Source organism: Hypanus sabinus, chromosome 23 (genome assembly GCF_030144855.1).
Source record: "Hypanus sabinus isolate sHypSab1 chromosome 23, sHypSab1.hap1, whole genome shotgun sequence".
In the NCBI taxonomy this organism is placed as follows: domain Eukaryota; kingdom Metazoa; phylum Chordata; class Chondrichthyes; order Myliobatiformes; family Dasyatidae; genus Hypanus; species Hypanus sabinus.
The window spans coordinates 26,277,173-26,302,951 of record NC_082728.1 but is presented as its reverse complement, the minus strand read 5'-3'; the positions used below and the strand labels follow the sequence as shown (position 1 = coordinate 26,302,951).

The 25,779-nt window shown below is 43.7% G+C and overlaps 1 protein-coding gene across 1 annotated transcript in view; it reads right to left on the bottom strand.

Annotated features, from left to right (window-relative positions):
• The window catches only part of kif19 (kinesin family member 19), a 207,603-nt gene that overhangs the window by 70,490 nt on the left and 111,334 nt on the right, over positions 1 to 25,779 (bottom strand). The window contains exons 3-5 of the mRNA XM_059948568.1: positions 24,510 to 24,620; positions 12,213 to 12,300; positions 4,955 to 5,091 (exon numbers count right to left, since the gene is read on the bottom strand). Coding sequence (XP_059804551.1) covers positions 4,955 to 5,091; positions 12,213 to 12,300; positions 24,510 to 24,620 — 336 coding nt within the window. The remainder of the gene's footprint in view (positions 1 to 4,954; positions 5,092 to 12,212; positions 12,301 to 24,509; positions 24,621 to 25,779) is intronic.

Here is a 25,779-nt window from a genome sequence, read left to right as displayed (position 1 = left end):
GCCTTTTAGTCCAAAGACCAATAAGCCACCTGCTTAGTCTGTGAATGGTAAAGACCCATCAAGTACAGCATAGATTGCTCTGGAATTCTGTCAATTCCCACTGACATTCTTTTCTATTTATTTTGACAAAATTGAGCTTTCCAACAAGTTAAACGTGAGCATGCCTCATCACAGCAGATGCCAGAAGGCATTCTTTGCATCCAGCAAACTGAAGATGATTTATTGCTCTATTCAGATCTGTCAAAATAACTGGGTTTGTTTTCATAGCATAATGGCCCACACTCAGAGCACCACTGAGGTTTCTCAGGTCCAGGCAAAGCTTGCTGCTTCATTTCCCAACATACTGTAGATCAACCTACATGCTGTGATGATTTTTGTCTTACAGCTTCCCTTGTTCCTTGAAGGGCATCTGCATGCACCTGTGGGTTGAGCTGCTCGCTTTGTGATCTACTACAATGAAATCCTTATCATCCGTCTCCTGACACTTAAACACCAGAGATTCCGCAGATGCTGGAAATCTCGAGCAACCCACACCAAAAGCTGGAGGAACTCAGTCCTGATGAAGGGTCACAGCCTGAGTTGTTGACTGTTTATTCATTTCCATAAATGCTGCCTGTCCTGCTAAGCTCCTCTGGCATTTTGCGTGTGTTTCTCCTGACTCTTTGTGTGCACCACCTTCAGACTGTCTCCAAGCTGGTTTCAGTGTAGGCTTGTACATTGATAGCTCAAGACTCACTGATTTCAATTGCTCTTTTCTGAGATTAATGATGTTCTTTGGCAGAACATTCCATGTTACTTCTGAATAAAGTTGAAATGTCATTGGGTGCCCTATCAGTGCTATACAACTAGTGGTGATTCTTTTGCAGAAATGATCACTTTAGGCATCATGTACATTGTGTTTTGATACGTCATTCTGAATCTGGCTTTGTCTCTGTCGTGGCTCCCCTCCTCCTGTTCACTCCATGGGCATCCAACCTCTTCATTGTGTATCCACCTGAGAATGCTGTTGTATATGTTTCATACCGGCAGTTCCTGAGGGCATGATCCGAGATGAACTCACCAGGGCCTTGCAAGGTCACGGCCTAGTGTTTGGGACCTGTCATCAGTGAGTTTGGGTCATTATCAGTGGGTCCTGGGCTCGTACCAAAGATAAAGCTGAAAGGTTGATCAGTTCAGAGCATGAGGGATGATGGCTGAGTCCCGAGTTTACATATCTTGGCAAGTCCGCCAGAGAAGTCCAGAGCCCAATGTCTGCGAATCCACGAGTCTTCTGCAGGGTGGAGGCTGGAGAATATGGCCTGACCTGGGGTTAGAGGACGATGTACGTGTGTGAGTGGGTGGTCGGAAGGGAGGACATGGCTTGTCGTGCTGTTGTTATTTTGTTGCTTGTTGTGTTCTGTGGCATGCAATGGTAGCAACACTTGCGGCTACCCCCAGCACATCCCTGGGTCCATTTCCGAATCTGAATCGCGTACGAAGGGTCTGTTCTCTGTTTAAGGGGCAGCAAATGTCTTTCAGCGCCACAGTAAGACATTCCTATCAAGTCTTGCCAGGAAATAAGTGCAGTCTACAAAAGCACTTTGGTGATTTGATCAAATGCCCCTGGTTGGTTTGCCTGTTCATGTGAACTGATTGTCAAGTAGAATTAGAGAGGGTAATGACTTCTGAAATGCAGCAGTGATCAGCAAACAGTGTTTAGTGAGATATATCTGCAGTTGTGGGCTGAAATCGTCCTGAGAAATGGACATCGAGAGTGATCTTGCCTTCCATTATGAAAACGTCATGTGTGTATCAGCTTTCCAACATTACTGATATGAATACAGAGCACATTGTCACAATATAGCCTGTGCAGTCACTACTCCTACGAAGGGCACAGAAAGTTGCAATCCGTGAAGCACAAGATGTTATAACATGAAAGATGGCTCCTGTGTCTGATTGTAGTGTGTGAGAGGCATCTTTTTCACCCCATGAGGGGGAATGCTATGTCTAGAAAAATGGACATTGGGAAGTAGTTTTGGTGGCAGCAATGAAGGTTGGCTTAGTATAGGCTTAATTTTAAATGGTTCTGCATAACAGGTTCATGTGCTTGAAAATCTCACCAACGACAAATTTTGTGTGTTACACATTGTTGATTTAAATTGGGCAAATTTGACAATGGGGAAACAACGCTAGCAAATGTGAAAATCTCAACCAAAAATGACAATATCAAGTCTACCAACACCCAGAAAGAAATGTGGACAAGATTATTTAGTTGATTGAATATGATTTGCAGCTTTGATTCTGATTTTGGTATTTTGCAGATGTGTTAAATCAGAGGTTCCCAACGTGGGGTCCACGGACTCCTCAATAACGGTAGGGGTCCACTGTATAAGAATGTTGGGAACCCCTGCACTAAGTGGAAATAGTTATTGATTTTAATTATCTTCATAATTATTGTGTTCTGAAATAGCTTTCAGAACTAGCAATGCATATAGTTGAATTTTTTTCTGGAACTTCTTATCTTTTTACTTTGGTTTGTACTTCAGGGAGCGCGAAGCACAGTAACAAATATCACTGTGATCATTGTACGCTCTAGTATCAATTGTTTGGTGACAATAAAGTATCTAAAGTATCTCCAAACACTGTTACAAGTCAAGAAGCAGTTGGTCATGTTAACAATAATCCTTAAGGGGGTGACAGAGTTAAAGGAACAACTATTGTCCATGGACTGATGGTACGTATGTCACATAGGCTGCAGTTACACTGACGTCACATGAACAAGAAACAAACAGTAGCTAAATGAAAACTCCAGTTCACTTTGTTCAGCAACAACTTCTTTCCCTTTTGTACTAATTGGGTATAAGGATGTTCTGTTCCTCTGATGTCTCTCTCAAACTTCTCCCTTGGTGTATGGTTGAGACTACCTGTAATTAATTATCTAACTTGAATAATTAGGGTCTAGATTTTACTATTTTTTCTAAACAAAGTTACTGCAAAAAAATCAAAAGCTCCCCAGCAAATGTATGTGCCCTTCGTGTACAAAGCAGCCTGATAGCCATTGCTTTCATGTACTCATTAAAAGTTCAATCAAAACACACAAGCATTCATGCACCTTATGTTTGCAATGCACCTGTCACTTACACATAAACGATGTGTTGTTAGTATTTCCTAGCTTCCTGTTACAAATGCCATTAACACATTAGCCTACACAATGTGCTTGGACTGCTATTATACTGCGTCAAATGGATCACGCCACCATGGCAATAATCTCAGACAACAAATTGCGGTTCAGCAGCATGTCAAGGAGCCAACAACAAAGAGTTTTGAATCTTACGGCAATACTTAGCAAAATATGGGAAATTATAAAACTCCAAAGTACATTGTATCTAACAGATATTTTAAATCAGATACCACATCTCACTAGCCAAAGTTGCTTTTGAAAACAACTTCAACCTGAGGTTAGATAAGTGACACTCTTCATTTTTTTTGTACTACTGGCAGCAAAAGACTTGCATAATAACATGGGCAGTGCCAGTATATAATCACCAAATTTGTTTCTTAAAAGGAGAACTATGTAGTTATCAGCTGGTGATAGATCTACTGTTTTAAAATTTAGCTCAATTGCCCTCCTTTGGGCAGTTTTAACACCGAGAGAAAAGGCACTGCTATGCAGTAATCTGCAATAATACCAAGAGTATTGAATTAGGTCCTTCACTTTGGTGCTTATGTCCGATCTCGTAAATTTCATTTGACTTCCAACCTTCATCAGGTTTGCTTTTGTGCTGATTGTGTAGGTAAGGAAGGGGTTATGTGACCCTGTAGGTCTGTGGCTTTGATCTCCCACACCAATTACAGCCACCTTCAGATCACCTCTGCATTGATTATGCAGATACGGAAAACGAAAGTACAAATAGAAATAAAGTATGGTTGAATAGGCCAGATGTGTATCCACTGAATTTAGAGGAGTAAGAGGTTACTGGTTGGAAATATATGTAGCCATGGCATGGTACTGACTGTGTGGATGTATAGAGGATGTTGTGGGAGAATCTGGAACTAGAGCAAAGGCGGAGCATAAAGCTTCCTCAAAGTGCAGTAGACGCAGTCTAAATATTTTTAAGGCAGGGATAGATAGATACTTAACAAGCGAGGAATGAAAGATTACTCTGAGAATATGGGGATATAGAGGTGAGACTGCAATCAGATCAGCTATGATACTGATTACATGACAGGTTAGGTTTGATGGAGTGGGTGGCGTATTCCAGCTTCTAGATCATTTGTTTGTATGTTGTAATTCATCACTGTAGTGATCGGGATGTGACCCATAACAAACAAATGCACATAAAGGAAATGTCCCAATGATACCCTCTGCCACCCAAGACTCAATCATCTGCCTTCAGCATCTTAGTGTTAATTAACGTTTATGCTCCACAATGTCATCAAATGGCACACAAGAGAGGGTGCTACTTTGGGAAGAGATATTCCTAAATTCTACTTCATTTGCAAATTACAAATCAGGTATGTAACCTCAACCTAAGCAGAGGGGTGTCTCAGGATAATGACTGCCATCATTTCTCCCTAGTTGCCAGAGTCTGCTGCACTTTCTGTGAATATATATTTAAAAATATAATAAATATACAATGTTAAAGTAAAAGAAGCTCTGTCCTTGTCCATTTTACACTCTGTACCATAAATGCAACAACATGTCTACAAATCTCAAGCAAATTTCATTTTCTGATCAGAATTGATCCTCTGAGGAAATAGTGAGATGAAGACATGATGAAGAATGGTATTCCCCATCATTTCACACTGCTGCACGTAGTATAGACTCTCTTCCTCATCTTCAAGCAACTAAAACCTACACCTTCTCATGTTGGAAAACATCAGGGAACTTCACTGGTGGGTAGAGTTTCAGTATCGTGATGATTTGTCCTCCGCAACCACAGTGCCCCCAGAAAGCTTTTATAATTGGACCTACCTCCAGGTAAGACATGGAGACAGTGTATTCCATATCATCACTTGTTTCTTCAATGGACTTGAACAAATCGTTGAGTGTTCGTACATATATACCAGGTTCATTATCTGTTCCTAACATTGTGTACGTTTTCCCAGCACCTAGACAACGTAAATAGATATGACAACATGTTAACCACTTAACATGGGATAATAGGACATCATTTGGTATGGTATGTCTTGCACTTCACTGCTGGCACGAAACAGCAAATTTCAGGACATACGTCTGTGATAACAAACCGATTCTGATTCCGGCTGGACATCCAGTGCTTGCTGGCAATGCATTAGCTATTGCAATATACAGAATGCTGGAGGAACTTGGCAGGTCAGGCAGCACCAATGGAGGGAAATGGACAGTCCCTGAAGGGCTCTGAAGATGAGTCTCAACCCAGAATGTCAACTGTCCATTTCCCACCATAGATGCCCTCCTGACCCACTGAGTTCCTCGAGCATTTTGTGTGCGTTGCTCCAGATTACAGCACCTGCTGTCTCTCCTGTGATCCAATTGCACATTTTGGCTCTGAAAGTTTTGCATGGAAATATTAGACCTATATGAATGCTAACCATGTCACAAGAAGGGAAAATAGCATCTCAGAAGTGGATGAGCCAAGTAGCCAGTAGTCTCCCTCCTTGGCCAGACTGAAGGTGTCAGAATATAGCAGTGCAAGAACTGAGAACAAAATGCAAATAGAATGAGTAAATTTAATGTCAACCCAGATGCATGAAAAAAGAAATGAGAACAAAAATAATTGGATAAACATGGTTTGAAAAAAAGATTCAGAAAGAAAACCTTAAACTTGACATTTTCTCTAATACTAGTTAATTTCCAATTTCTGTGAGGCTGCTGGGCAGGAATTAACACTAAGCACATCATTAACAGTGCACCACCATTGAGCACATTTACAAAGAGCAAGAAAAGAACATACATCGTCAAGGACCTCCAGCACCCAGGCTATGCTCTCTTCTCACTGCTGACATTAAGAAGGGAGTACAGGCGTCTAAGTCCCACACCACCAGGTTCAGGAACAGTTATGCCTCCATCCCAAATGCGCTGAATAACTTCTACGCCCAGTTTGAGGCAGAAAATGATGTGGTGGCGAGGAAGTCCACCTCTCCTACAAATGACCAGGTGCTGTGTCTCTCCGTGGCCAACGTGAGAAGAACCCTGTGCAGGGTCAACCCACGGAAGGCTGCTTGACCAGACAACATCCCTGGTAGAGTGCTCAGAGGATGTGCAGACCAGTTAGCAGATGTTCTCACTGACATTGTCAACATCTCCCTGAGCAGCGCCACCATTCCAACGTGCTTCAAGGCTGCCACTATCGTCCCCATGCTGAAGAAGTCTTTAGTGTCCTGCCTAAATGACCTGACTACCATCCCGTTGCACTTACACCCATCATCATGAAGTGTTTCGTGAGGCTCGTCATGAGGCATATCAAGACCCTGCTGCCCCCCTCACTGGACCCCCTGCAGTTTGCGTACCGTCCCAACCACTCAATAGATGACGCCATTGCCACCACCCTCCACCTGGCCCTAACCCACTTGGACAAAAAAGACACATACGTTCGGATGCTGTTCATAGACTTCAGTTCAGCATTCCTGAGAAACTGAAACTGAGCCTACTGGGCCTGAACACCTCCCTCTGCAACTGGATCCTAGACTTCCTGACTGGGAGACCTCAGTCAGTCTGGATCGGGAGCAGCATCTCCAACGTCATCACACTGAGCATGGGGGCTTCCCAGGGTTGCATGCTCAGTCCACTGCTGTTCACTCTGCTGACCCATGACTGTGCTACAACACACAGTTCGAACCATATCATCAAGTTCGCCAATGACATGACCACGGTGGGTCTCATCAGCAAGAACGACGAGTCAGCTTACAGAGAGGAGGTGCAGCGGCTAACGGACTGGTGCAGAGCCAACAACCTGTCTCTTAATGTGAACAAAACAAAAGAGATTGTTGTTGACTTCAGGAGGGCACGGAGCGATCACTCCCCGCTGAACATTGATGACTCCTTGGTGGAGATCGTAAAGAGCACCAAATTTCTTGGTGTTCACCAGACGGAGAATCTCACTTAGACAATAGACAATAGACAGTAGGTGCAGGAGTAGGCCATTCGGCCCTTCTAGCCAGCACCGCCATTCACTGTGATTATGGCTGATCATACACAATCAGTACCCTGTTCCTGCCCTCTCCCCCATATCCCTTGACCCTGCTATCTATAAGCGCTCTATCTAACTCTCTCATGAATGCATCCAGAGACTTGGCCTCCACTGCCTTCTGGGGCAGAGCATTCCACATATCCACCACTCTCTGGGTGAAAAAGTTTTTCCGCATCTCTGTTCTAAATGGCCTACCCCTTATTCTTAAACTGTGGTCTCTAGTTCTGGACTCACCCATCAGCGGGAACATGCTTCCTGCCTCCAGCATGTCCAATCCCTTAATAATCTTATATGTTTCAATCAGATCCCCTCTCATCCTTCTAAATTCCAGTGTATACAAGCCCAGTCGCTCCAATCTTTCAACATATGACAGTCCCGCCATTCCGGGAATTAACCTTGTGAACCTACGCTGCACTCCCTCAATAGCAAGAATGTCCTTCCTCAAATTTGGAGACCAAAACTGCACACAATACTCCAGGTGGGGTCTCACCAAGGCCCTGTACAGCTGCAGAAGGACCTCTTTACTCCTATACTCAATTTCTCATGTTATAAAGGCCAGCATGCCATTAGCTTTCTTCACTGCCTGCTGTACCTGCATGCTTGCTTTCATTGACTGATGTACAAGAATACCTAGATCTTGTTGTACTTCCCCTTTTCTTAACTTGATTCCATTTAGATAGTAATCTGCCTTCCTGTTCTTGCCACCAAAGTAGATAACCTCACATTTATCCACATTAAACTGCATCTGCCATACATTTGCCCACTCACCCAACCTGTCCAAGTCACCCTGCATTCTCATAACATCCTCTTGGCATTTCACACTGCCACCCAGCTTTATGTCATCGGCAAATTTGCTAATGTTACTTTTAATCCCTTCATCTAAATCATTAATGTATATTGTAAACAGCTGTGGTCCCAGCACCGAACTTTGCAGTATCCCACTGGTCACAGCCTGCCATTCCGAAAGGGACCTGTTAACCACTACTCTTTGTTTCCTGTCAGCCAGACAATTTTCAATCCATGTCAGTACTCTGCCCTAATTTTACCCACTAATCTCCTATGTGGGACTTTATCAAAAGCTTTCTGGAAGTCCAGGTACACTACATCCTCTGGCTCTCCCTTGTCCATTTTCATAGTTACATCCTCAAAAAACTCCAGAAGATTAGGCAAGCATGATTTTCCCTTCATAAATCCATGCTGACTCGGACTGATCCTTCTACTGCTATCCAAATATGTCGTAATTTCCTCTTTTATAATTGACTCCAGCATTTTTCCCACCACTTGGTCCCTCAACACCAGCTCCATAGCAAAGAAAGCCCAGCAGTGTCTCTACTTGCAGCAAATGCCGAGGAAAGTCCATCTCCCACCCCCCCCCCCCCCCCCACATCCTCATAACATTCTACAGGGGTTGTATTGAGAGCATCCTGAGCAGCTGCATCACTGCCTGGTTCAGAAATTGCACCATCTCGGATCACAAGACCCTGCAGTGGATAGTGAGGTCAGCTGAGAAGATCATCGGGGTCTCTCTTCCTGCCATCACGGACATTTACACTACACGCTGCATCCGCAAAGGAATCAGCATTATGAAGGACCCCATGCACCCCTCATACAATCTCTTCTCCCTCCTGCTGTCTGGGAAAAGGCTCCGAAGCAATCGGGCTCTCACGACCAGACTATGTAACAGTTTCTTCCCCCAAGCTATCAGACTCCTCAATACCCGAAGCCTGGACTGACACTTTGCCCTACTGTCCTGTTTATTATTTATTGTAATGCCTGCAATTTTTGTGCACTTTATGCAGTGCTGTGTAGGTCTGTAGTCTAGTGTAGCTTTCTCTGTGTTTTTTTCATTAAGTAGTTCAGTCTAGTTTTTTTATACTGTGTCATGTAACACCATGGTCCTGAAAAACGTTGTATCATTTTTACTACGCACTGTACCAGCAGTTATGGTCGAAATGACAATAAAAGTTGACTTGACTTGACTTGACTAAACACTAAAGAAGGTAGATGGAATTACCAAAAGGAGTGGTAAAAAGACTTCTGGTGAGATGGAGTTAAACCATTTCTAGTACATGGGAAGTTTAGTACTGCTTTAAAAATTACAGAAAATCTTTATGAACTAAATTTAGGAAAGATGCAAAGGGTGTCAAAGGTCTGAAAGTGTCCGGCATGCAATTATATTAGGTCAGTTATCAAAAGTTAACAACCAAGTGAGAAAACGTTGGGTGGAAGTATGCGGAATTAAATCAAAAATCAGTCATGAACTCATTGAACAGAGGAACCGTCTTTTGGGGTTATATCCACCCACTCTTGCTCTAATTTTATTGAACAGGTTCAAATTTATATGGGAAGTTTATTTCATAGCAAAAATGCATATACTTCAACAGCAAGAGCAAGCAAGATGTCATCTTCACAAGGCTCACAGTAGCTTGCTGTACTTTGGACAGGAAATTTTGAATTGGACCCCAGTCTGCCCACGGCCTAAACATCCATTGCAAGTTATTCATAAATAATTACATAAATAACTACAAGCCTCAGTGATATTTGGAAGCAAACTTTTGTCTTATCTTTTTGACCAATATCTGTTTTAATAGAAGCATAATTAAGAATATAATCATTTACTTACATTAAAAGTCAACAATTTTAAGATGAAATGTTTTTTATTCCTTTTTAGAAATGTAAATTTTCAAGACATATTACATAATGAAACCTGTCCAAGTTGTTAGCAACAAGTAAATTTATTTTGCATAAATCATATTCCAGCAGTGTTTGTAAACTTTTGTAAACTGTGTGGTTTTGACTTGAAAACAAGTTTTTTTTCCAAATTCTGAAGTGAGAAAGAACAGGGTGAGGAAAGGCAAATGTATAAAATTTGGTGTTGCAGGAGCATATCTAGGTTCACAGCAGTCTGTATGTCCAAATGCACTTTCTTTGGTGTAAAATGGTCGTGGGTTCACATTCTAGGCTTGGAAGTGCTTGTTGAGCTTGATAGGAAGAACACAGGGTTAATGACAGGATCTTTAACAGTGTGGAGGAACAGAGGGATGTTGGGATTCATATCCAAAGATCCTTCAAAGTTGCAGTGCAAGTTGATAGGGTGGTTAAGAAGGTGTATGGTGCAATGGCCTTTATTAGTTGGGGAACTGAGTTCAACAGCTGGGATGTGATGATGCAGCTCTATAAAACTGGTTAGATCACATTTGGAGTATTGTGCTTGGTTCTGGTCACCTCATTATAGGAAGGATGTGGATGCCTTGGAGAGGGTGCAGGGAAGATTTGCCAGAGAGTATGTCTTATGAGGATAGGTTGAGTGTGCATGGGCTTCTCACTTTGGTGAGGAGGAGAATGAGAGGTGACTTGATATTGTACAAGAAGAGTGGACAACCAACACTTTTTTCCCCAGGGCTGGGGCATAACCTTAAGGTTTTTGCAGGAAAGTTAAAGGGGATGTCAGAGGTAGGTGTTTTTTTTTTACACAGAGAATTGTAAGTGCCTGGAATGCACTGTGGAATGTGGTGGTTGAGGCTGATACATCGGGAGGATTTAAGAGTCCCTTAGATATGCACATGGATGAAACAAAAGGAGGGATATGTGGAGGAAAGTGGTAGTTTAAAGGGTTAGTACAACACTGAGGGCCGAAGCATCTGTACTGTACAATGTGATACTGTTCAATGTTCCAGGTGGAACTGAGGACAGTGGGAAACCTAATGAAAAATTAGGAGAGACTGGGTTACTGGAGGTCCATTTCTCTGATATTTTGGAATGTCATTCATATATTCTGCTACAGCTCGGACAAATTTTTAACACAGAGTTCTCCAAAATTCCACAAGTCTATCATTTGGAGACGTTCACCAAGCCAGTCTTCTGGCATCAAGTTTCCTGACCAACTTATGCCATTGCTTTCTGCAATAATTTACCGAGTACAAAATTACTGCTAAACAAAAGTGTTTGCAGTTCACCTTACTTGAATACCATTGATACAGATCACATTTGATATCTATCTTTGCTCCATTCTTTAGTTGTGCAACCCTTAATAATCCAACTAAACTGATACCAATCATATCAATAACCCTCAAGTCTTAAGAAACTTTTATTTATTTATTTACTTACTTACTGCAATACAGCACAGAAAAGGTCCTTCCAGTACTTCGAGCTGCGGTGCCCAGCAATCTCCAATTTAACCCTAGCTAAATTACAGGACATTTTACCATCACCAATTGACCAACCAACTGGCACATCTTTGGACTGTGGGAGGAAACCAGAGCATGCAGGGAAACCCACACGGTCACAGAGAGAACATACAAATTCCTTAAATGCAGTGGCAGGAATTGAACCCAGTTAACTGGTACTGTAAAGTGTTTTGCTAACTACAATGCCACAGTGTAAGATGTATCCTTTCAGACTGATGTTACTTTCAAGCATTCGTGTTTATGCAGTTTAAATTTACATAAGATAAAATTGGAATGAAATATTTTAAATTTACAGTTTAATTTTGTGGTAATAGTTTGCACTCATTAAAAACAGCCCTTTCTCATCATCTGAATACGTGACAGCTTTGCATCTGAAATTAAGTTAGTTTTTCATGATACAAGTCTTATTGAACTACTGGAGCACACAGTATAATATTGCAGAATTAAAGAAACTGCAACTTTACACGTGTACTAAACTAACTTCATTTTTTTGTGGAATGATAAAATTATGTTTCAAAACAGAAAGAGTCAGTTTTGATATTTGTTTGTTAACCATGAACGGTAATGAAATGATTCTGACAGTGTCGCAATCAATAAATTACTGTAAAAACAGGAGATTCTGCAGGTGCTGGAAAACCAGGCTACACACATACAAAGTGTTGGAGAAACTCAGCGGGTCAGAGAGAATCTACAGAGTGGAATAAACAAAATAAGTTTCGGTTGATATCCTTCATGAAGACATGATGAAGGATCTTGGCCTGAAACATCAGCTGTTTATTCCTCTCCATAGATGCTGCCTAACCCACTGAGTTCCTGCAGTATTTTGTGTGCATTGCATTCAATAAAAAAAAATCCTTTAAAACTTGCTGCCTACCTGTTGGTCCATAAGCAAATACTGTAGCATTGTACCCGGAAATAATGCCTTCAATCAGATCCTTGGTGGTTGAACGGTACACATCATCCTTGAAAAGACACAAGAAAGTTGAGTTAATTGTTAGACACTTGGACAGGTTCATGGAGAGGTAAGGTTTAGAGGGACATACACCAAATGTGGGCAAATGGGACTAACTTAAATGAGCATTCTGGTCAGCCTGGACAAGTGGGCCGAAGAGCCTGTTCCTCCAATATCAAAGCACACCAATGGGACTCATTAATGAATCTACACTTGTTTGTGTGACCTTGCTGTGCCTAATCTGGCTGCTAAATTTCCTATGGAAAGCACAACAGGGAAACCTGAAATCAGGAAAAAACGTAACAACACACACAAAATGCTGGTGGAACACAGCAGGCCAGGCAGCATCTATAAGGAGAAGCACTGTCAACGTTTCAGGCCGACACCCTTCATCAGGACTAACTGAAAGGAAAAATAGTAAGAGATTTGAAAGTGGCGGGGGGAGGGGAAAATACGAAATGATAGGAGAAGACCGGAGGGGGTGGGATGAAGCTAAGTGCTGGAAAGGTGATTGGCGAAAGTGATGCAGAGCTGGAGAAGGTTTGAGGAACAACACCTTATGTACTGGCTGGGTAGCTTCCAACCTGATGGCATGAACATTGACTTCTCTAACTTCCGTTAATGCCCCTCTTCCCCTTCTTACCCCATCCCTGACATATTTAGTTGTTTGCCTGTTCTCCATCTCCCTCTGGTGCTTCCCTCCCACTTTCTTTCTCCCTAGGCCTCCCGTCCCATGATCCTTTCCCTTCTCCAGCTCTGTATCACTTTTGCCAATCACCTTTCCAGCTCTTAGCTTCATCCCACCCCCTCTGGTCTTCTCCTATCATTTCGCATTTCCCCCTCCCCCCACCACTTTCAAATCTCTTACTATCTTTCTCTTCAGTTAGTCCTGATGAAGGGTCTTGGCCAGAAACGTCGACCGTGCTTCTCCTTATAGATGCTGTCTGGCCTGCTGTGTTCCACCAGCATTTTGTGTGTATTGTTTGAATTTCCAGCATCTGCAGATTTCCTCGTGTTTGCTCTTTAAAAACATAACAATGTTTTTATTTGATGGTGGCATATTTGCTGAGACATTGAATTCTGTTCACCTGGTGACACAAGAGACTGCAGATGTTGGAATCTGGAGCAACACACAAGCTGCAGGAATCCAGCAGATTTGGAAGCATCTCTGGAGTGAAATGGATAGTTATGTTTCGGGTTGAAAACCTTCATCTACCCAAACTGTCTGTTTCTCTGCATTGATGCTACCTGACCTGCTAAGCACATTTACAGGGAGTGTTGTCGCAAGAAAGCAGCATCCATCATCAGGGGCCCCCACCACACAGGCCATCCTCTCTTCTTGCTGCTGCCACCATCAGGAAGGAGGTACAGGATCCTCAGGACTCAAATCACCAGGTTCTGGAACAGATATTAACCCTCAACCATCAGGCTCTTGAACTAATGGGAATAACTTCATTCACCTTCACACTTCCAATCACTAATTTGTTCCAATGGACTCACTTTCAAGGACTCTTTACCCTATGTTCTCAATATTTGTTGCTTAATTATTTATTATTATTATTATTTTCTCTCTTTGTACTTGTACAGTTTGCTGTCCGGTGCAATTGTTCATTGATTATATTAAGGTTCTTGGATTTACTGAGTATGCCCAAAAGAAAACAAATTCCAGGTTTGTATGTGGTGACATACATGTACTTCGATGATAAATTTACTTTGAACTTTGAATTCCCCTGGCAGGTTACATGTTGTATTGTTCTGGTGTCGGAAGTTAGAGACCCAGCTCCTCTGCTAAGACAGATTTCCGCCACCATTTCTAAACCTAATCACAGTTCACTAACTGAATTTTAAATGTCACTGCTGCCAGGATAGGATTTGACCTCATGTCTTGATTCCAGGCCTCAAAGTTACTAACTCAATAACCTAACCACTGCTTCACCATTGCTACCACTTTCCCCTCAACTACCACCGGACTCATTCATAAACTAAATGACAGGTTCATCTTTTTGTCACTGTGAAATCATATTCAGGACATTTATTGTTTTTTTTCTCTTGCACTATCCATTGAACTATTGCTTATAACAAAATGATGTTAATTTAGTGTGAGCTCTATTGAATCCAAACAGAAAAATACTTCTATAATTTAAAACAAAAGTTATGACGATTCTTTGTCTTTCATGCATTGCACTTTGAAGTACAGTTTTGGATCTGGAGATTGGCCAGGCAGATATCTGGATAGTGATTAAAACAAATATACACTCAGCAGCTAGTTTATTAGGTTCCTCCTGTATCTAATAAAGTGTTCACGACTATGTTTGTGGTCTCCTGCTGCTTGTAGCCCATTCACTTCAAGGTTGGTTATGCCATGTATTAGAGAAGCTCCACTGTTGTAATGCATGGCTATTTGAGCTACTGTCACTTTCCTCTCAGTTTGAACCAGTCTGGCCATTCTCTTCTGACCCCTCTCATTAACAAGGCATTCTGTCTCACAGAACTGCCATTCTCCAGATGCCTTTTGTTTCTCGCACCATTCTCGTAAACTCTGGAGACCGCTGTGTGTGAAAATCCCAGGTGATCAGCAGTTTCTGAGATACTGAAACCTCCCCGTCTGCCACCAACAATCATTCCACGGTCAAAATCACTTAGATCACATTTCTACCCCATTCTGATGTTTGGTCTGAATAAACCTCTTGACCACGTCTGCATGCTTTTATCCATTGAGTTGCTGTCACGTGATTGGCTGATAGTTGCATTAACAAGCAAATGTACAGGTGTGCCTAATAAAGTGGCCACTGAGTGTATAATGGCAATATCACATCTGCAAGGGTGAAACAAAAATTTTCAAATAAATACTATTTCCTATGACCACATTTGCAGTTGACTGTGATTTGTGATTACAGCTAAAATAAAGTCCTTGCTATGGAATTTAAATTTAGATGAACCATTCTGCTGAAGCACGCAACCAGGTGGCTTCTATTTCCTAGGGAACCCGCAGGAGTTATGAAGTTGGGACCAGAGGTCAGCTGAAATGTGCAATGTAAAGTTTTACTATTCAGCTGCCTTGTTGCAAATGTTTGTTTGCAGCAAACAGTTCAACAAATGATCACTTCTGAGCTCAACACTCTGCTGGTTTTCGTCGTCAAGAACATTTCTACAATGTATATAGTATACAGTTCCATACTGTTAGAAGTTTATAAGTATAAAACTTGCACTGCGATAATGTTTGCCAAGATAAAAATGCTGAATACGTGTTGATGATTAATCGTTTGCACTTGGTGACAATAAAACTTTCCTTGGAGAGGGAAAATGGCTTGCATCAGACACTATATAGGAAGCTAAACGACCTTCTCCCCACCCACCCCTGCCCTGCACCCCTCAATGTTTCCTAAAGTAACGAGTGAACAAGTATAATATGCACCTTCTGAAATTTTCTAGCCAAAAGTTAATTTCAGAAGATGAGTGATAAGAACAAGGGATTACTAGAAATGTATAATAGATGAGTCGTATCCATGGAGAAAGCAACAGTTAATTTTCAAGGTTGCTGACTTTTTTATTAGATGTGCATCCCAATTGCAGAATTAATGAGTTATAAAGGGAGAGACAGCACAGAAGCAGGCCTTTGGGCCATACCAACCTTCAACCACTCATTTATAACATGTACACTAAACTGATTTTATTCCCACCGTATTCTCGTTGGCTCCATCCACTTACCTACATACAATAGGGGCAACTTACAGCGGTCAATTAAGCTATCAATCAATATGTCTATAGCATCCAGATGAAACCCATGCAGTCACAGGGAGAACATACAAATTCCACACAGGCAGCCCCAACTAGGTCTCTGGTGCTAGGAGTTAGCTTTTCTACTATTAATTACTGGGAAACATAAGACTAAAGATTAGCTTCATTTGTCCCATGTACATTGAAATATTGAAACATACAGTGAAGAGCACCATTTGTGTCAAATCAAATCAGTGAGGGCTGTGCTGGGCAGCCCGCAAGTGTGGCCCTACTTCTGATGCCAACACAGCATGTCCACAACTCAGTAGCCCTAACTATACTGAAATTACACCTGCCAAACAAATTGTTGTTTACTTTGATTCATAAACCCAACATGAAGTAAAAAAATTTTTAAAGGCAGTCAGTAGCCTTAAAAAATCTAAAAATGAAGCACAACATTTTTATTTCCTTTATATAGATTATTTATTTATGAATTGAGATACTGTTCAGAATAGACCTTCTGGCTCTTTAAGCTGCGCCAACCATCAACACCTAATTTAACCCTAGCCTAATCTTGGGACAGTTTACAATGCCAATTAACCTACTATGTTTTTGGACTGTGGGAGGAAACCCAAGCACCCGGAGGAAATTCATGCATTCCATGGAGAGGACGTACAGACTCCTTACAAATGATGTCAGAATTGTACTCTGAACTCCGATGCCCGAGCTGCAATAGTGTTGCGCTAACCGCTACTCTACTGTGGCATCATCTCCTCATAGTTGCAGCCATAAGCATCTAAACTAGCTCTGGATCTTATTAGACACACTGATCCTAGTTTGTAACCCAATCTGCAGAACAGTGAATGTGAAACATAATCGTCATTGTGCTTTCTATATCTGACCACATTTCTAAAGCAGGAAACACATGCCAATAGCAAAGGTATTTTTCAAGTAAAAAACACTCTCATGCAGTATTAACGTTCTTGGCCCTTTCTTGTAATTCTTGACACTTTTGTCTTGGATCGCATGTAAAGTAAGTCCCATCTCTTTTATTTCCCAAAGAGTATTTTCATTACTCTTAATTTTTAAGCCAAAGCTTCAGTGATATAATCATAAACTTTCTCTCTCTGAAGCCTTGATACAAACCTGTTTTTACAACTATGTAACTAACTGATGTCTCATGAGAGTCATTGCCTTTATAAGATTGTTATAATAAATGTCATTAGATAGTCCCGTATAAAAACCTACACATTTTTTTCATATTGATGATTGTATATTTAATAAGCAGCACAACTAGGTTACTGAACCAGTCCATAGAATGTTGAAAAATGCCACCTGAATCTGTGGGTTCATGTCCCATTTGGAGATTTGGGTATGAAATTCTGGCACTGATGTCCTTTCAAAGGAAATGCTTCACTAAAGGTCAGTCTGTGCTCTCGGGGGAAAGATCTCATACAACTGGTTTGGAGAACCTCTATTCCCTGTGAGTATGTGTTCCTTCTTCCATATGGATTTTATCATATGGAAATATTACTATACATGGTAGCACAATCACTGCCCTCTATTGTGGACCTTTACTCTTCCAGGTTAAAGAAGAGGGCAGGGAACATCATAAAGGGCTCCTCCCATCCTGCGCATGGACTGTTTGAACTGCTTCCATCTGGTAGGCGCTTCAGATCCCTCCAGACTAAGACTGATAGGCACTGGAGAAGTTTTTTCCCTACTGCGGTCACTTTGCTGAACAGTTAACTGTCGGCTAACTATTACTTGGATTGCACTACCTGTATGTATAATCTATATTTTCATTTATATTTATCATTATTATTGTTATGAGCAGAGAGACAACATCTGCCGGAAGTAAATTCCTTGTATGTGCACAGGTACTTGGCGATTAAAGTCTGATTCTGATTCTAATGCAGAAAACTTCTGGATTTATTATTTCTGAAGAGGATATACTGTACATCTTTAAACAGACACATATGCTTCTTATTTGCCTTTTGCATTGTTTTCCGCTTTTCCGTTTAGATCCCCATGGAAAGCATTCCTGGCATTTGGTAACTCAATGGGGGGGGGGGGGGGGGAGGGCAGATCTTGGGCCACAGAAAAATTATTGGAATCATTTAGATTATTATAAAGTCCATAGAGGGTTGTTTTTGAATGCATGTAATACAATTCTAGTTAGAAATGCTGTTCTTTCTTGTAAACCACTCTGGAGCAATCACCAGGTTATCAACCAATGTCTGTCAACGATGAAATAATAGTTGTAGTGTAGCGATGTGCTACACACAGCGCTGAAATAACGACACGCAGTTGGTATGTCGTTTTGAGACTAATTTATTCAATCTTCCTGGTGCTGGTATTTAAATTCCTAGCGCCCGCCCTCTCCGGGTGGAAATGACGTCAGAAGTGCCTTACCAAAGACTCTCCCCGCGCGCTGGCTATTTGTGAGCCAGTTCGCCTGCGCAGAAAGTGGGTCACCACATAACCCCTCCCCAGAACCGGCGATACAACCCCCAATGTTCTCAGTCTGGGTCAGACTCTGTTTGGGAGGTCTGCCTCTGCGCTGCAGTGCCTGAACCTCAACCGGCTGCGCCAAGTCCACATGGGCTGGTTTGAGTCGGTCCACCGTGAAAACCTCCTCTCTCCCCCCAATGTCCAGAACATACGTGGACCCGTTGTTGTTGATCACCCTGAATGGCCCCTCGTACGGCCGCTGTAGCGGTGCCCGGTGTCCGCCCCTTCGTACAAACACAAACTTACAGTTCTGCAGTTCTTTGGGTACATGGGTGGGGGTCAGTCCATGCTGTGAAGTTGGTACGGGGGCCAGGTTGCCGAGCCTTTCACGTAGCCTGTCCAGGACTGCTGCAGGTTCTTCCTCTTGCCCCCTTGGGGCTGGTATGAACTCTCCCTGGACGGCCAGGGGTGCACTGTACACCAACTCGGCCGACGAGGCGTGCAGATCCTCTTTGGGTGCTGTGCAAATTCCAAGCAGGACCCAGGGAAGCTTGTCCACCCAGTTAGGTCCTCTCAGGCAGGCCATGAGAGCCGACTTCAAGTGACGGTGGAAGCGTTCCACCAGTCCGTTCGACTGTGGGTGGTAGGCAGTTGTGTGGTGTAGCTGCGTACCCAACTGGCTGGCCATAGCCAACCACAGGCTGGAGGTGAACTGGGCGCCTCTGTTGGAGGTAATGTGGGCCGGTACCCCGAAGCGTGCTACCCAGGTTGCGATCAGTGCTCGGGCGCAGGAATCAGCAGATGTGTCGGTGAGCAGGACCGCCTCTGGCCACCTCGTGAACCGGATTACCACCATCGGGGGGTACCGCACTCCTCGGGACACTGGTAGGGGGCCCACAATATCCACATGAATGTGGTTGAACCTCCAGTGGGTGGGTTCGAACTGCTGTGGCGGGGCTTTAGTGTGCCGCTGCACCTTGGCTGTTTGGCACTGCCCCATTCACTGACCTGCTTGCGAAGTCAGTGCCACGCAAACTTGCTGGGGACCAGCTGGATGGTTGTCCTGATAGATGGGTGCGCCAAACCGTGTATGGAGTCGAAAACCCGCCGCCTCCAGACTGCCGGGACGATGTGGTGAGGTTGGCCGGTAGCCATGTTGCACAGGAGGGTCCTCTCACCTGGACCTACGAGAAAGTCCTGAAGCTGCAAACCCGAGACTGCGGTCCTGTAGCTGGGCATCTCATCGTCTGCCTGCTGCTCCTCCGCCAGTGCTGCATAGTCCACCCCCAGGGACAGGGCCTGGACAGCTGGTCTGGAGAGTGCATCCGCCACGGCGTTGTCCCTTCCCGAGACATGCTGGATGTCTGTCGTGTACTCGGAGATGTAGGACAGATGTCGCTGCTGGCGAGCTGACCAGGAATCGGACATCTTCGTGAACGCGAAGGTCAATGGTTTGTGGTCCGTGAACGCGGTGAACGGCCCACCTTCTAAGAAGTACCTGAAATGCCGGATTGCCAGATACAGCGCCAACAGCTCCCGGTTGAAAGCACTGTACTTGAGTTTGGGTGGTAGTAGGTGCTTGCTGAAAAACGCCAGGGGTGGCCAGCGACCCTCGATGAGTTGTTCCAGCACTCCACCGACTGCCGTGTTAGATGCGTCCATTGTGAGGGCAGTAGGGACGACCATTCTGGGGTGCACTAGCATCGTGGCGTTTGCCAAGGCTTCTTTCGTTTTAATGAAAGCGGCGGCGGACTCCTCATCCCATGTAATGTCCTTGCCCGGACCCGAGATCAGGGCGAACAGGGGGCGCATGATTCAGGCAGCTGAAGGGAGGAAACGGTGGTAGAAATTTACCATACCCACGAATTCCTGAAGGCCTTTGATTGTGTTGGGTCGGGGAAAATGGCGGACTGCGTCTACCTTAGCGGGCAGAGGGGTTGCCCCGTCTTTAGTAATCCTGTGGCCCAGGAAGTCGATGGCATCGAGCCCGAACTGGCATTTGTCCGGGTTGATTCTCAGGCCGTATTCACTCAGTCAGGCGTAGAGTTGACGGAGGTGGGACAGATGCTCCTGACGACTGCTGCTGGCTATGAGGATGTCGTCCAAATAGATGAAAGCGAAGTCCAGGTCACATCCCACCGCGTCCATTAACCGCTGAAATGTCTGTGCGGCATTCTTTAGGCCGAACGGCATGCGGAAGAACTTGAAAAGGCCGAAAGGGGTGATGAGTGCTGTGTTGGGGATGTCGTCCAGATGCATCGGGATTTGACGGTATCCCCGGAGGAGATCCACCTTGGAGAAGATCCGTGCGCCGTGCAGGTTTGCCGCAAAATCCTGAATGTGCAGCACAGGGTAGCGGTCCGGTGTGGTAGCCTCGTTCAGCCTGCGGTAGTTGCCGCATGGTCTCCAGCCCCCTGTTGCTTTGGACACCATGTGCAGGGGGGAGGCCCATGGGCTGTCGGACCTCCATATGATCCCAAATTCCTTCATCCTCTTGAACTCCTCCTTCGCCAGGCGGAGCTTTTCCGGGGGGAGCCTTTGTGCGTGGGTGTGGAGGAGTGGTCCCTGGGTCGGGATGTGGTGGTGTACCCTGTGTCTGGGCATGGCTGCCGTGAACCGCGGTGCCAGAATCGATGGGAAGCCCGCCAGGAGTCTGGTGAATTCATTGTCCGACAGCATGATGGAGTCCAGGTGTGGAGCTGGCAACTTGGCTTCACCCAGGGAGAACGTCTGGAAAGTCTCGGCATGTACCAGTCTTTTCCCTTGCAAGTCGACCAGCAGGCTGCGAGCTCGCAAGAAATCCGCCCCCAGGAGTGGTTGGGCCACCATAGCCAGTGTGAATTCCCACGTGAACCGGCTGGCACCGAACTGCAGCTGCACTGTGCGGGTGCCGTAGGTCCGTATCGTGCTGCCGTTTGCGGCCCTCAGGCTGGGTCCTGGCTTCCTGTTGCGGGTGTCATACCCTGCCGGGGGCAAGACGCTGATCTCCGCTCCAGTGTCGACCAAGAAGCAGCGTCCCGACTGTTTGTCCCAGACGTACAAGAGGCTGGCCTGGTGGCCAACCGTCATAGTCATTAGCGGCAGCTGGCCCTGGCCCTTGCAGGGTGGGCAACAACAGCGGGCTTTTGTGCCCCACCGCTGGTGGTAGAAACACCACTGCTCACTGGCCTCCTCACTCCTCCCTCTGTGTTGTGTGCGCCCCCCTGCCGGGCCTGGTCTGGTGTGCTGTTGGGTGCGTGGCCTGGTAATCTGACCGACGGACGCCACACTCTCCCTCCTGGCTTTCCACAACACGTCTGCCCGGGCCGCCACCTTCCGGAGGTCGCTGAAATCTGCGTCGGCCAGCAGCAGATGTATGTCCTCAGGCAGTTGCTCCAGGAACACTTGCTCGAAAATGAGGCAGGGCTTGTGTCTGTCAGCCAGGGCCAGCATCTCGTTCATCAATGTTGACGGCAGTCTGTCTCCCAAATCGTCCAGGTGAAGCAGGCGGGCACCCTGCTCACGCCATGAGAGGCCAAAGGTCCCAAGGAGCAGCGCCTTGAATGCTTCATATTTACTTTCTTCCGGGGGTAACTGTATGAAATCCGCAACCTGGGCGGCCGTCTCCTGGTCAAGGGCGCTCACCACGTGGTAGTAACGCGTGGAATCAGAAGATATCTGCCGAATCTGGAACTGGGCTTCTGCTTGGCTAAACCACACGTGTGGTCGCAGCGTCCAGAAAGTCGGCAGTTGTAGTGAAACTGCGTGAACAGATGAAGAGTTGGTCATCTTTGGTCCAAATCCCGTTTGGACTGTCGGGGTCACCAGTGTAGCGATGTACTACACACAGTGCTGAAATAACAACACACAGTCGATATGTTGTTTCGAGACTAGTTTATTCAAACTTCCTGGTGCTGGTATTTAAATCCCTAGCGCCCACCTTCTCTGGGCAGAAATGACGTCAGAGGTGCATTACCAAAGTCTCTCCCCGCGCGCTGGCTATTTGTGAGCCGGTTCGCCTGTGCAGAAAGTGGGTCGCCACAGTACAGAATTTTCCCATTCTATCATATACTGGATTAGAGCTAGTGAAAAACTGCTCATCTTTTCAGTTTCTTTCAGAAAATTCCATTATCTTTTACAGTAGTTTGCCAATTCCTTCTGAACATCATCAACCGCAAAACTATAAACAAAATTCTCCAGTTGGTTAACCTGGTCTGGATCTCAAAGATGAAAGTCAAGGGAAAGTACAGTGAACATACTACACTGTAAAGTCAAATGATTTATCCAGTCAGACATACTATAGTCACTCTCATGTCATTGGAACTCTCATTAATGAAATAGTTACATTTTTTTCTTGGTGAGATGTTATCTGTATTAGTAATTACTTAGATATAATAAGTATCTAATTTCTTGCTTCCATTTTTAACATTCACAAAGGATGTGTCTTCTACAACAAAACAATCACTATGATGTTCATTTTCTAACATATATTGCAGCATCTATTAAGAACACGAAAGGCCAAGTAGAGAATTTATGGAGAAAAGTTAACATTTGTAAATCTATGATCAAAAATGTGAAATAGGGCAAAAGTTACAGATACACAAAGAGTGACCTGGATATACCTAAAAACATTGTGCACGTGTAGAACGTCAGAGCCTCCAGGCCCCCTGCAGAATTGTTGGAGAACCCCCATACACATCAAGATGCAACTGATGAGCAAATGATTGAAGTAAGTGGATATTCTGAGTTCAACTGTTCATTAATTTAATTATACAAAGATAGGTCAGCTGCTCTGACCACTGACACCATTATTGCAGAATTTTCAATGAAAAATATGTTTCTCGTTGCATGTTTGGAAGCCTCCCTCTATCACAATAAAATGCAAATTGGAGAAAGAAATACCGGGACGTTGGTACAAGCTAAAGCCAATGTGAAACGATGTTGTTAAATAAAAACAAATAAAAATACTAGAAATATTCTGTAAGTCAGAGAACACAGTGAACAGAGGCAGAGTTTTAAGTTTTGCTAGAAAATGGCGTTGTGCGTGTAGAATAACAGTATGGACAAAGATATAAGGGAAATAGTTGAGTGTTCAGTGATAAAATCACTTTTTGTTCCTGATCCAGTATTTTGGATTATCTCTAGATCTGCACCACAGAAACCACTAATTTGATTATCCCTCCTTGTTTGACCCAAGTCAATTAATCACCAATGGACAACGTGGTATATTATTTACTAGAACCTCTGAAAGGGATACTAGCTTTAGACGCCTTTGATTTTGAGCTTTCTATTGGATGTACTCACTTTGAATTTTATTAGTGCTCTGACATCTTCTGTAAAAATGTTCCTTCAGTAATTAAGAAGAAAGGGTGGTTAAGGAGGCATATGGTGTATTGGCCTTCGTTAGTCATTGGGACTGAGATCAAGAGCTGTGAGGTAATGTTGCAGCTCTATAAAGCTCTGATTACACCACACTTGCGAGTATTGTGTTTAGGTGTGGTCGCCTCATTAAAGGAAGGATGTAGAAGCTTTAGAGAGGGTGCAGATGAGATTTGCCAGGATATTGCCTGCGTTAGAGAACATGTCGTGAGGATAAGTTAAGCAAGCTAGGGCTTTTCTCTTTTGAGAGGTGGGTGAAAGTGACTTGATAGAGGTATATAGATACAGATTGTACAGATTGAATCGACAGCCAGAGACTTTTTCCCAAGGTGGAAATGGTAATAAACAGGGGTATCATTTTAAGGTGTTGGAAGGGAGATACTGGGAGGATATCAGAACTAGTTTTTTTTTATTGCACAGAGAGTGGTGGAGGCAAGGAATGTGCTGCCAGGGGCAGTGGTGGAGGCAGATACATCAAGGACTCTTGGGTAAGCACGTGGATGGAAGAAAAATAGAGGGCTATATGGGCGGGAAGGGGTTAGATTGATCTTAGAGTAGGTTAAAAGGTCAGCACAACACTGTTCTATGTAATTCTTAACCATGACCGACATCAATACCACAACTTCATTAATGGCAGGAGGCTAAAAATGGACTCAGCATTGTGAGTGAGGTTTGACCAAGATGCCTCACCTGTGTTGCAGTATAATTGAAGGCCACATCAAACATGTATGATTTCTCTCGAGAGCGGTTGGCTCGCAGTATGTCATCAGGATCTTCCATTGGATCCATCAGTACCACCATCTATATAGGAGTAATATACAAATGTGAATAAGAACCAATTGCTACTGAGTTTTTCCAATAACCCACAATTCAGCCAGCAGTTTACAAAATGCTTATCCGGACAAGTTCACTGCATATAATGTAGAAAAAGGAGAGATCTTCTAAGTTGACTGAAAAAAAATAGAAGGGTGTGGAGTGCTTTTAAATGGAAACCCTTTCCAATGCAAGTACCAGCAAATAGGATCTATATGGATGGGCACTCAATGGTTAGCACTGACAAAGTGGGCCAATAGGCCTGTGTTTGATTCTGTACCGTGAGTAGTAAGGTAATTAGCATTCGGAAGAGCCTGAGCAACACACACAGAATGCTGAAGGAACTCAGCAGGCCAGGCAGCATCTATGAAAAAAAGTACAGTCGATGTTTTGGGCGGAGACCCTTCGGCAGGACTCAAAGGAGCCTTGTATATAAATCACTGTAAGTTAATGAACAGGTTCAAACAGTAATTAGGAAGGCACAGTATTCTGGTTGGAGAATAAATTATTTACAAATAATGCAATGGAATATCTTGAATTTAAAAAAAATGGGTCCATATCCTCTGCAAAGAGGAATGTTAAACATTTAAACATTCATCTGCTTTCAATGACAGCAATAATACACATTGTTCCTTTAACCGTGTTACAAAGGTTTATTTCCTTATACAGGAAATAAATTAATACAAGGCTGAAATCATTGCTAAAGAAGTACTGAGTCTGCAAAGCATTCACTGTGAGCTTAATATTGTGCTATTGGATGTTCCTGGCTCAATGCCTCTGTCTTGGGCTTTTCAGTTTACTATACGTTATTGATTATTAATGCCATGCCTCACATTTCACTGCAGATGTTCAACACTCTAACCTTGATTGTTTAATTTTCTTACCTGTTATTCCAGGATAAGGGAAGCTCAAATTGCGTTTACCAAAGTAGTTGATTCACAGAAATGAACAGATAACCATAAACATCCCATGTCATACTGCAGGAGAAGCTCAAAAAATTCAAACTTAGTCATTCATTAAGTAAAAAGTGCTCCATATTCATACTCCATCAATCAACAAGGGCAGAGGTAGGAATGACTGAAAGCACCTGCTAATGTCTATTCCACAAAATTTCAGTCATTCTGCAAAATGAGTTTGAAAGGCATTT